Source organism: Sinocyclocheilus anshuiensis, unplaced genomic scaffold, assembly GCF_001515605.1.
Source record: "Sinocyclocheilus anshuiensis isolate Anshui unplaced genomic scaffold, SAMN03320099.WGS_v1.1 scaffold355, whole genome shotgun sequence".
NCBI classification, from domain to species: domain Eukaryota; kingdom Metazoa; phylum Chordata; class Actinopteri; order Cypriniformes; family Cyprinidae; genus Sinocyclocheilus; species Sinocyclocheilus anshuiensis.
This window is the reverse complement of record NW_015549571.1, coordinates 2,453,354-2,464,274: the sequence shown is the minus strand read 5'-3', so window position 1 is coordinate 2,464,274 and position 10,921 is coordinate 2,453,354. Positions and strand designations below refer to the sequence as shown.

General features: G+C 38.3%; 1 protein-coding gene across 1 annotated transcript in view; it reads left to right on the top strand.

Moving 5' to 3' along the window:
* The first annotated feature begins 6,633 nt into the window (after positions 1 to 6,633).
* Positions 6,634 to 10,921, top strand: part of LOC107657358 (pre-mRNA-processing factor 40 homolog A-like) — a 43,816-nt gene continuing 39,528 nt past the window's right edge. The window contains exons 1-3 of the mRNA XM_016445401.1: positions 6,634 to 6,711; positions 7,081 to 7,164; positions 7,278 to 7,418. Of these exons, the coding sequence (XP_016300887.1) occupies positions 6,706 to 6,711; positions 7,081 to 7,164; positions 7,278 to 7,418 (231 nt within the window). The 5' untranslated portion in view covers positions 6,634 to 6,705. The remainder of the gene's footprint in view (positions 6,712 to 7,080; positions 7,165 to 7,277; positions 7,419 to 10,921) is intronic.

The window sequence follows — 10,921 nt, the reverse complement described above, 5'->3', positions numbered from 1 at the left end:
CCGGTCTCTCAACTGAGGTTGTTGAGACCATACTCCAGTCCAGAGCTCCTGCCACAAGGAAACAGTACGCTTTGAAGTGGAAACTTTTCACTTCTTGGTGCGGCCAGCGACTGCAAGACCCAGTCAACTGCCCAGTTGGTACAGTTCTGGAGTTTCTGCCGGAGCGAATGTCCGCAGGGTTATCTCCCTCCACTCTGAAGGTATGCATGGCGGCCTTAGTTGTTTACCACGCCCATCTGGGTGGTCAATCATTGGGAAGACACCCACTCATCACTTGTTTCCTCCATGGCACTCTAATGATGCTGAGGCCAGTACAGCGCACCAAGGTGCCCTCATGGGACCTGGTGGTGGTTTTGGAGGGCTTGTGCAATGCCCCCTTTGAGCCCATAGAGGAAGTTCCAGACAAGTTTCTCACTCTGAAAACAGTCTTTCTTCTCGTTATTTCCTCTCTGGAAAGAGTCGAGGATCTTCAGGCACTTTCAGTTTCGTGCCTGGAGTTTGCCCCGGGCATGGTTAGGCCATTCTTCTATATGAGGTATATCCCTAAGGTGCCCACTTCTACGCCAGGGCCCATAGTACTACAGGCGTTCTGTCCTCCTCCGTTCCAGGAAGTAGGCCAAGAAAGGCTTAATCTGCTCTGTCGAGTACGAGCACTGGACGCTTACGCACACAGAGCTGCCCCGTGGTGTAAGGCAGATCAGCTGTTTGTTTGCTTTGGAACGCCTAAGAAAGGATCTCTAGCGACCAAGCAGACTATGAGTAGGTGGGTGGTCATGACCATCTCACTAGCCTACGAGTCCTCTGACCTCCCGTCACCTATGGGGTCAGAGCGCACTCGACCAGGAGTATGGCGGCCTCCAAGGCCTTCTCTTTGTGTGTGGCCCTGCAGTACATTTGTGCTGCGGCGGGCTGGTCCTCTCTGCACACATTTGTCCGCTTCTATAACCTGGACTTGGCATCTACCCCAGGGTCTCAAGTCCTCTCGTCGTGATGTGCTCGTGAGATACACACACAGTCAGGGGCTTGGTAGTATGGCGCAGTAGGTATTCTTGTTCCCAAAGTGTTTTCGACGCAGTTCGAGTTCCTGAAGGGGAACGTCCCTAGGTTACGTATGTAACCATGGTTCCCCGAGGGAACGAGACGCTGTGTCTCCTTGCCATACTCCCTGCATCCCTGCAGGCTCTACTTCTTCGAAGCTAACTTGCGCTTTGCCGGATGCGCTTTTATGCTTCCTGGTTGCTCACGTCACCCCACTCGTGACGTCTCACTGCTCTATTAGACTGATTTCACATGTGCTTCAGAATGCGGTCACGCAGGGGCGTTCCCAAAGCGTTTTCGATGCAGCGTCTCATTCCCCCGGGGTGGGGGGATCATGGTTACATACATAACCTAGGGAAGTTTTCTTCCAGATAATCTTGTTTCTCAGAGTCTGAGGTCCTTTAGGTGCTGTTTTGCAAATTCCAAGTGTGTTTTCATGTGTCTTCACTGAGGAGAGGACTGAGTTTGGTCACACCGTCAAAAAACGATTTTGTCGCCTTCCCCAGGTCTGTGCCTCGATACAATCCTGTCTCTGAGCTCGGCAGGCAGTTCCTTTGACCTCATGGCTTGGTTTTCAATGGGTAACCATACTTGGCCACATGTCACTTCACTCACTCACTCAATATACATAGTACCCACACATATATTCTGTAAACAACAACTTTTATTTTGGATGTGATTAATCATGATTACAATAAATAATATTGGTCTTGGGTGTCCCCAGAATGTGTCTGTGAAGTTTCAGCTCAAAAGCACCCTGAAGCACGGGGCCCGGTGCGACCGCACTAGTTGCCACCACTGTTTTGCATAACAGGTGCCCTTGTTTTATTTATGTTTTATTTAATTTTCCATTTTTCAGAACCACTTTTGTCAACAGATTACATCTTATTTCACTGCAAAAGCAAAAACAAAACAAAACAACAAAAAAATCATTTTTGAAACAGTAAATAAAAAGATGATTGGTGTACATAGTTTTTCAAATTCAAAATTTCACGTTTAATTCAATGTGTTACTTGCCATTTCTTTGTAATATTTTTAATCTTTCTTTTTCTCCCAGTGTCATGTGAATGCTGCACAACAAACATACTGTCTCAGCATCCAGAATGACAGGCCGATCAAATATTCTCTGCTCAGACACCAGCGAATTATTTCATAAACTATGAGTCACATGGGCTTTTATCAGGGTCTAACATGTTTCAGTCTCAAAATTGCATCTTCCTCCCCCGGGCTCGGGAAAATAAATGTTACGGTAAATGGGAACAAGCGGCCAATTAAAGCAGCATGACGGATGACCATGGTGCTGAGACGACAGACCGAGTTCCCTGACTACCTGCTGAGAGTTTAGAAATAGAGCATGTGTCACAGAGACGACTGTTTCCTGAGCACGCTGGGCGGCTGCATTGATTTCAGCCCCTTATCCTGCCAAAGTTTTACTTGTGAAATATTCCTCATGACTCACTCTGTTTGTAGCCTTAATGCATCTCAAATTTAAGTGAGCTCCTATTAATGACCGAGCGAAATGTCAGTAGCTCTCTAAGGTTTATTGCTGATCAGTGACATTTGTGTATTAGCATTTATTAAAGGTCTCTGCATAATGTGATCCTTAATTGACAATTATTATTATTTAACTTATTCATAAATGTACAATGAAATGTTCTGCATTTAGGCTTGCTGTACAAGCTATTAGTTAATAAAAGGTCAAATACATCTTCAGTAACTCACAGCTTACATGGTTTTGGCAATTACTGTCATCCAGAGAATAAATAGCTTAAGAGTATGATGGATTAGAACAGTGAAATCAGCCTATTATTTGTTTATAATTCATAATAATGAAGGATGTATGGAAGAATCAGACTTCAGTGGTTCAGTCTCATCAGTCAAATCTATTTCAGTTCAGGATAAAGCATATGATTTACAGAAAAACAGTTTTTTACAACTGCAAGCCAAAGACCTTGTAAAATCTTTTTTTTTTTTGGCCTCTAGTCAGGTCTATTTGCTTTCAGGTCATCTATATAGAGTGCTGTAGTGATGACATATTTTTAGGCCAGCCCAAAAGTTAACATCAGCCTGGTTTCCATCAGCTTTTTTTTTCATTGGCTGTTGGATTATTGCTGAAAATATGTGACCAACAAAAGTTTATGATTCTTACATGTTTGCAATCAAAGTGTAGAAACATCTCAGCAATGATCAAGAGAAATGGGAGGCACCTGAGCTAAATTTCAAGAGTTGTTGCAAAGGGTCTGAATACTTGTGTAAATATGTTTCAGTTTTTTCTTTTTAATGCATTTACAGACATTTCTAAAATTCATTCTTCTGTTTTCACTTTGTCACTATGAAGTACGGAGTGTAGATTAATGAGGGAAAAAATGTAAACAATTAGTATCAGGCTGCAATATAACAAAATTGAAAAAAGTGAAGGGGGTCTGTTCACTGCTGTGTGTGTGCACTTAGGATGGGTTAAATGCAGAGCACTAATTCCTAGTATGGGTAACCATACTTGGCCACATGTCACTTCACTCACTCACTCAATATACATAGTACCCACACATATATTCTGTAAACAACAACTTTTATTTTGGATGTGATTAATCATGATTACAATAAATAATATTGGTCTTGGGTGTCCCCAGAATGTGTCTGTGAAGTTTCAGCTCAAAAGCACCCTGAAGCACGGGGCCCGGTGCGACCGCACTAGTTGCCACCACTGTTTTGCATAACAGGTGCCCTTGTTTTATTTATGTTTTATTTAACTTTAATTTTCCATTTTTCAGAACCACTTTTGTCAACAGATTACATCTTATTTCACTGCAAAAGCAAAAACAAAACAAAACAACAAAAAAATCATTTTTGAAACAGTAAATAAAAAGATGATTGGTGTACATAGTTTTTCAAATTCAAAATTTCACGTTTAATTCAATGTGTTACTTGCCATTTCTTTGTAATATTTTTAATCTTTCTTTTTCTCCCAGTGTCATGTGAATGCTGCACAACAAACATACTGTCTCAGCATCCAGAATGACAGGCCGATCAAATATTCTCTGCTCAGACACAGGTGAATTATTTCATAAACTATGAGTCACATGGGCTTTTATCAGGGTCTAACATGTTTCAGTCTCAAAATTGCATCTTCCTCCCCCGGGCTCGGGAAAATAAATGTTACGGTAAATGGGAACAAGCGGCCAATTAAAGCAGCATGACGGATGACCATGGTGCTGAGACGACAGACCGAGTTCCCTGACTACCTGCTGAGAGTTTAGAAATAGAGCATGTGTCACAGAGACGACTGTTTCCTGAGCACGCTGGGCGGCTGCATTGATTTCAGCCCCTTATCCTGCCAAAGTTTTACTTGTGAAATATTCCTCATGACTCACTCTGTTTGTAGCCTTAATGCATCTCAAATTTAAGTGAGCTCCTATTAATGACCGAGCGAAATGTCAGTAGCTCTCTAAGGTTTATTGCTGATCAGTGACATTTGTGTATTAGCATTTATTAAAGGTCTCTGCATAATGTGATCCTTAATTGACAATTATTATTATTTAACTTATTCATAAATGTACAATGAAATGTTCTGCATTTAGGCTTGCTGTACAAGCTATTAGTTAATAAAAGGTCAAATACATCTTCAGTAACTCACAGCTTACATGGTTTTGGCAATTACTGTCATCCAGAGAATAAATAGCTTAAGAGTATGATGGATTAGAACAGTGAAATCAGCCTATTATTTGTTTATAATTCATAATAATGAAGGATGTATGGAAGAATCAGACTTCAGTGGTTCAGTCTCATCAGTCAAATCTATTTCAGTTCAGGATAAAGCATATGATTTACAGAAAAACAGTTTTTTACAACTGCAAGCCAAAGACCTTGTAAAATCTTTTTTTTTTTTGGCCTCTAGTCAGGTCTATTTGCTTTCAGGTCATCTATATAGAGTGCTGTAGTGATGACATATTTTTAGGCCAGCCCAAAAGTTAACATCAGCCTGGTTTCCATCAGCTTTTTTTTTCATTGGCTGTTGGATTATTGCTGAAAATATGTGACCAACAAAAGTTTATGATTCTTACATGTTTGGTTTTCTTACACATTTCATTACGAAAATCTTTACAAATGAACACAACCTTTTGAATTTTGAAGCCTTGCTTGGCAGAAGTAATAAGCGAAATGTAAGCTATAAGGAAATGACGCATGACTTCAACTTCACCAAGTTTCTGATAACCCTTTCAGTCTTCATTTAAAAAAAAAAAACTTTATTTAAAACTTCCATGACACTTTTTTTTTGTTATCAGCAAGAGTGAGCGCAATTATAAACACAATGAGGCTATGAAAGCGACGTGTGTGGATGAGTTTATCTGTTTGGTTTGATGACGTTTAATTAAATGTCCCCGGAAACCTGTATAGTACCATTTAGCCACTTGTTAGCAACCGCCCTTTTCAAAACATGTAAAACTTTATTACCTTAAAACCCACTCAAAAATCCCATTGACTTCAGGACGATGGAACTGTAAATGCTAAAATACTAACTCATTTCCAGGTTTTGGCCTACAAAACTGCATCATCCCTGCTAGCTAACTCCTTAATGCTGACACAGCTGTCTTTTACCAGACATATGTGCATTTAAAATGTGCAGTTTTTTTAATTCAAAGAACAACAACACAATATTTTTAAAATGTGCAGTCTATGCAGTGCCACTACTAGGACGCCATTCTGTTGTGGACATTAGAATGTATGGGTTAAATACATGCATATTGTATAATAAATTGAAATTATTTTAAATAAAATGTTTTGTATTGATTTATTGTAAATATTGCATCGTTATCACAGAATATAAATTCAAGGACTTTCACTGCATAAGGTATTGAAATAGGTAGGAACAATTTCATTAATTATATTTATAATCATACTATTTCGTAGAATGTTTAATAATATTGAATTAAGTCATCTGTTTTTATTGCCTATTTACGGCATTTCTCCTCTGTTGTTTATCACAAAGTTAACATTGCAGCTCATTGCTGGCTAAATGTCACTTGTTGGCCTCAGATTTGCGTATTTCGTGCGCAGCTCTCCAGTGTTTTTGTTTCCTGCGCTTCGAACCAGTGCATGCGCACTTCCTACGCAGTGTTGTTGCACTTGAAACACGCCTGCTGTCGTTTGAACCCGGCGCGCCGCAGCCAATCAGAGCGTAGGTTTTTGTCTCGCGCAGGGCCGCTGCATGTTCGCTCATCATGGTGAGTCCAAAAAAAACAGACAGTTTATTCACATAAACTCAAAACTGGCGTATTCTAGCATTTACAAACGACACATATACACACTGAACGGTTTATTCGCTTGGGTTAAAGACGTGTAGTTAATAAATGGGCATATTACAGACAAAATAAATGTTGGTTAGCATGTAAGCTAATGTGAATGAGTGACTGATGCTAAAGCTAAAGCTACCGAGTTTTTGAATGAGAGTTTGGATTTATTATTGTGATTATTAAAGCACGTGTGTTAGACGTGTTACATATCTGATTGTGTGAAACATTTATGCTTGTAAGCAGTTTGTTTATGATTATCTGTTTGCGCTGTTGATGTTACTGTGTTAGGCTAGAGGATATAGCCTAAACTCCATCACACTGATTGATAAACTGTGTTTTTATTGATAATCGGCGACTCATAGTCCATCTATTCCTGATGAAGGTGAGACGGAACTCTTGATTTGTCAAACTCTGATAAAGCTATGATAAAACAGTGGAGTCTGAGTGATAGTTGATTGAGTTTTTACATACTTGATTTGTTAAGGGCAGTAAGATGGTAAGAAATCTCTGGTTTGTTATACATTTGAAGTATGTATACTAATAAGCTTTAAGTTATGCTAGTTGCTTTGAGTGAAATATTTAGGAAACGTCTGGCAGTGATAGCTCTGCTCACATAAGCTTGGATGTGTTGGTTGGCTCTGTCAGATTAGATAATTTTTGGGAAAACCTCATCACACTTCAAGCCAGTGATGTGCAGCATATTTATCCGAGCTGTAGTGGTGACTGTAATGGACTCTCTTGTTCATAACAGTCCTCGACTGATGCTAATAGTGGCCCCAGTCAAGCACCACCTTTTCCTGGTGTCCCCCCACCTTCAGGAATCCCCCTGCGCTTTGTAAGTTGCTGTTGGAAAGCCTTTACTGTAAAGCCATCTCTCTCTGTCTTTGCGACTGCTTGGTTGTGTTCATTCTCATTCATGCCTTGAATTTATTTTTGTGTGTTTCAAAGATGGGGCCACCAGGAATCCCGCCTCACTTCCCTCCAATGGGAATGCCACCCATGGGCCAGAGGCCGCCCAGCATGGCCCCCATGCCCCCGGGAATAATGCCCCCCATGATACCCCCGATGGGAGTGCCACCCATGGCACAGGTAAGAGCTCATTTCACTTTCACAGATTTCACTTTGAAAGGAAGCAGTGTTTTTAAATCAGGGTTTTACATGCTAGCTTACATAGGACATGGGAATGCACACATGCAAAGTAGCCTAGCTGTACAAACAGTAGCACAGCGTGGCTGACGTTGTACATCACATGACAGTGCCATTCTGGTGTTTTTTTGGATGGTAGTCATATTAATGGTCATAAAATAAGCTCTTCATCAAATGTAGCATATTCTATGAGAGTACACCAAATTGGATGCAAGGATTGTCACATGAGCAATCTGTAATTTTAAGTGTGTAGAGGATAGTAATGATTGTTCATTTGTTATGAGTCAGATTTTGGCTAATGATTTGGAGTTCAGTGGGTGCTGATTTAAATAATGATTGAGTTAGAATTAGCCTACAGTCCCTCATTTTACATTTTACAGCAAAGGATATTTAAAGAACTAAAATCTGACAGGTGGGTGTGAGGAAAGTTTAGTGTTTTTTTGCTAATTCAGAAGTGATTGGAAAAATCAAAGTTTAAATCATCTCATTGGTAACAAACTTGAAACATTGTAATGGTGGAGTTTTTTATTTGCCACAAGCTCTATATAAGAACTTAAAGGGATATTTCACCCAAAAATAAAAATTACCCCATTATTTACTCACCCTCAAGTCATCCTAGATTTATATTACTTTCTTCTTTCAGACCAATACAATCGACGTTATTTAAAAAAATATTTATGCACTTTATTTTGCTTCAAAATCTCGACCACCATTCACTGCCATTATAAAACTTGAAAGAGCTAAGTCGTTTTTTTTTTTTTTTTTTTATATAACTCCAATTGTATTGGTCTGAAAGAAGAAAGTCATATACACTTAGGATGTCTTGAGGGTGAGTAAATCATGGTCTAATTTTCATTTTTGGGTGAACTAGAGTTGAGCGTCTCAATATCAAGTTTTGTATTTTAGTATTTGGATTTTTAAATTCATCTCTAGTAATGTGAAGTGAAACACAAAATAAATACACATGCACACTCACACAAAAAAGATCCTGCTGTCTGTTTTGCAATCTGGTCACTTGATTTTCTACAAATTTAGTAATACCTCACAACTTATTCTATTGTGCTACACTTAGAATCTGTTGTTTTGATATCCTTCTCTGTGCGTCCCTGCCAGTTTATTTTTTGCAGGGCTTTTAATATTTTGTATATTAAGAAGAGTGGGGTGAGACAGACAAGATGATAGCTGATGATTTAGTTTCGAAACGAAAGGCAAAAGCGCCTGTTTGGCAATATTTTGGATTTTGAAAAGCCAGTTGTGAGGTGATTTTGGAAGTTTTTTAAACATTTGTTTCTTATTTAATTGGTTCCACAGTGTTTGCTGATTTTTACTTTATTTAAACTTTGTGTAATGAATTTATTTTATTTGACATCAAGGTGAATGCCGTGCCTCCAAGCTTTCATATTAGTTTTGCTAATGAACGTTCTACGTTTCTTATTTATTTGGTTCCACAGTGTTTACTTATTTTCAGTTTTATATAACTATTTAAACTTTGTGTAAGTTATACTATTTTATAGTAGGCATATCCTATTGCATGGTGTATTTTTATTCGTTTTGTTATTAAAATTTCTATGATTTATATATAGGCTAAGTGAGTTTGACGTTGTATTTTGTTGTTGATGCCGAATTGCTGCTAATTCGAAAGTAAATGTAAAATGCTCACGACACTTTTAAGCTATTTAAAAGCGAAGAGAATTTAGGAAAAGATGAAAAACTCAAACGAACTAAAAATGAACAATTGCTTGATGCCGAATTCCTGCTAATTCGAAAGTGAAAGTAAAATGTGCATGCTGCATTTACAAGCGCACACACACGGTGATACACGGTTGTCACACAATTAACAGGTGGGAAAATTTCCTCATCGTTACAACCATACTTTGATAGCATTCCGTAACGAACATACCAGATACTTTATTTTTCTTTCTGTCAACTTGACGGAAAGCATGTTGAATTGACAAATTTGCTAGATAATGGAAAATGTTACCACTAAGAGTCATCATGTATTCACAAATCAGACATTACTGGTCACATTGCATTTTTGAAGTGTCCAATATTTTTTTTTTCTCATCACTTTCAATTTCAACATGGCTTGTGCTGGATTAGACAAGACATGACATGACGTTTGTAAAGCCAATTTCATACTCAGTTTCCCCAAAAGCACAGTGTCAAAGATAAATGTCCTGCTCTTCTGATATTAAAATACACTGCTAGTTTCAAAAAAAGAGTCATTCTGATTCAGTGAGAATAGGAAAATTCTGATTCAGTGAGAATAGGAAAATCCGCACCACAACTATAGCAATATTGACAATGTGGAACGATACGGTTTTGGTTTCAGCTGATGAAGGATAAAGACACTGACAGCCAATCAAAATTCACTTTAAAAAGCTTGCGCATGTAATGTGGCTGATGATATAACTGCAGTGTGCATTGGTAATGTAGAATGTCATCGCTTGAATTAATAAACAACAGACAGGACTGATCTCTTTCTGTTATTATTTTTTTTATTTTCTTTATTTTTATTCGTTGGAGTAATCCTATTACATTTGGGGGAAAAAAATAGCTTAAAGTGAGTGAAATATAATGTACTCCAGGTTGTGAGGGTGAGGTAGTTCGTTAGGAGTTTTCCCTCTTTTCCTCGCTTTTTGCTTTTACATAGCTTGTAAATGCTTGTGCGCATTTTACTTTCACTTTCGAACTAAATTGAATTGACAACAACAAAACCGTATGACAAACTCACTTACATTAAACATAGAATACAAAATGAATACAAATACACCATGCTATAGGCCTAATATAAAATTCAATTCAAGTTTATTTGTATAGCGCTTTTCACGATACAAATCGTTGCAAAGCAACTTTAGACTGTAAAATTGGGGTAATATGATCATATTTTCTTGACCTGGTAAGGACTCTAGCCGCTGCATTTTGGACTACCTCTAGCTTGTTTATTGAAGATGCAGGACAACCACCTAGCAGTGCATTACAATAGTCCAGTCTAGAGATGCTCCGATCCGCCTTTTTCGCCTCCGATATCTAGGGTTCGGTATTGGCCGATACAGATACCGATCCGACAATAAATATGAAAAAATATAGGCCTATGTATATTTATAATCTATGACAAAAATGTATCATAAACTAGGTCAGTGGAATACATTAAAATACATTTCTTTTAAATCTATAGCATATTTTTTAATAAGGAAACAACATATGATAGATAAGATAGGACAAAACAAATACAGTGCAGCACGAACTGTTTTTATACAGTCTACCCTCAACGGACCTTGGCAATTGAATCGCAGTTGGCTATGATATTTTTTTGTTTACTCGCCAGACAGAAATACTATATTATACTATATTCATAAATATGTACCATTTTACAAACATATATAATGTTTGTAAAATGGTACAGCTTTTTAAATATCTGAAAGTACACTCTTAATATCAGTCAG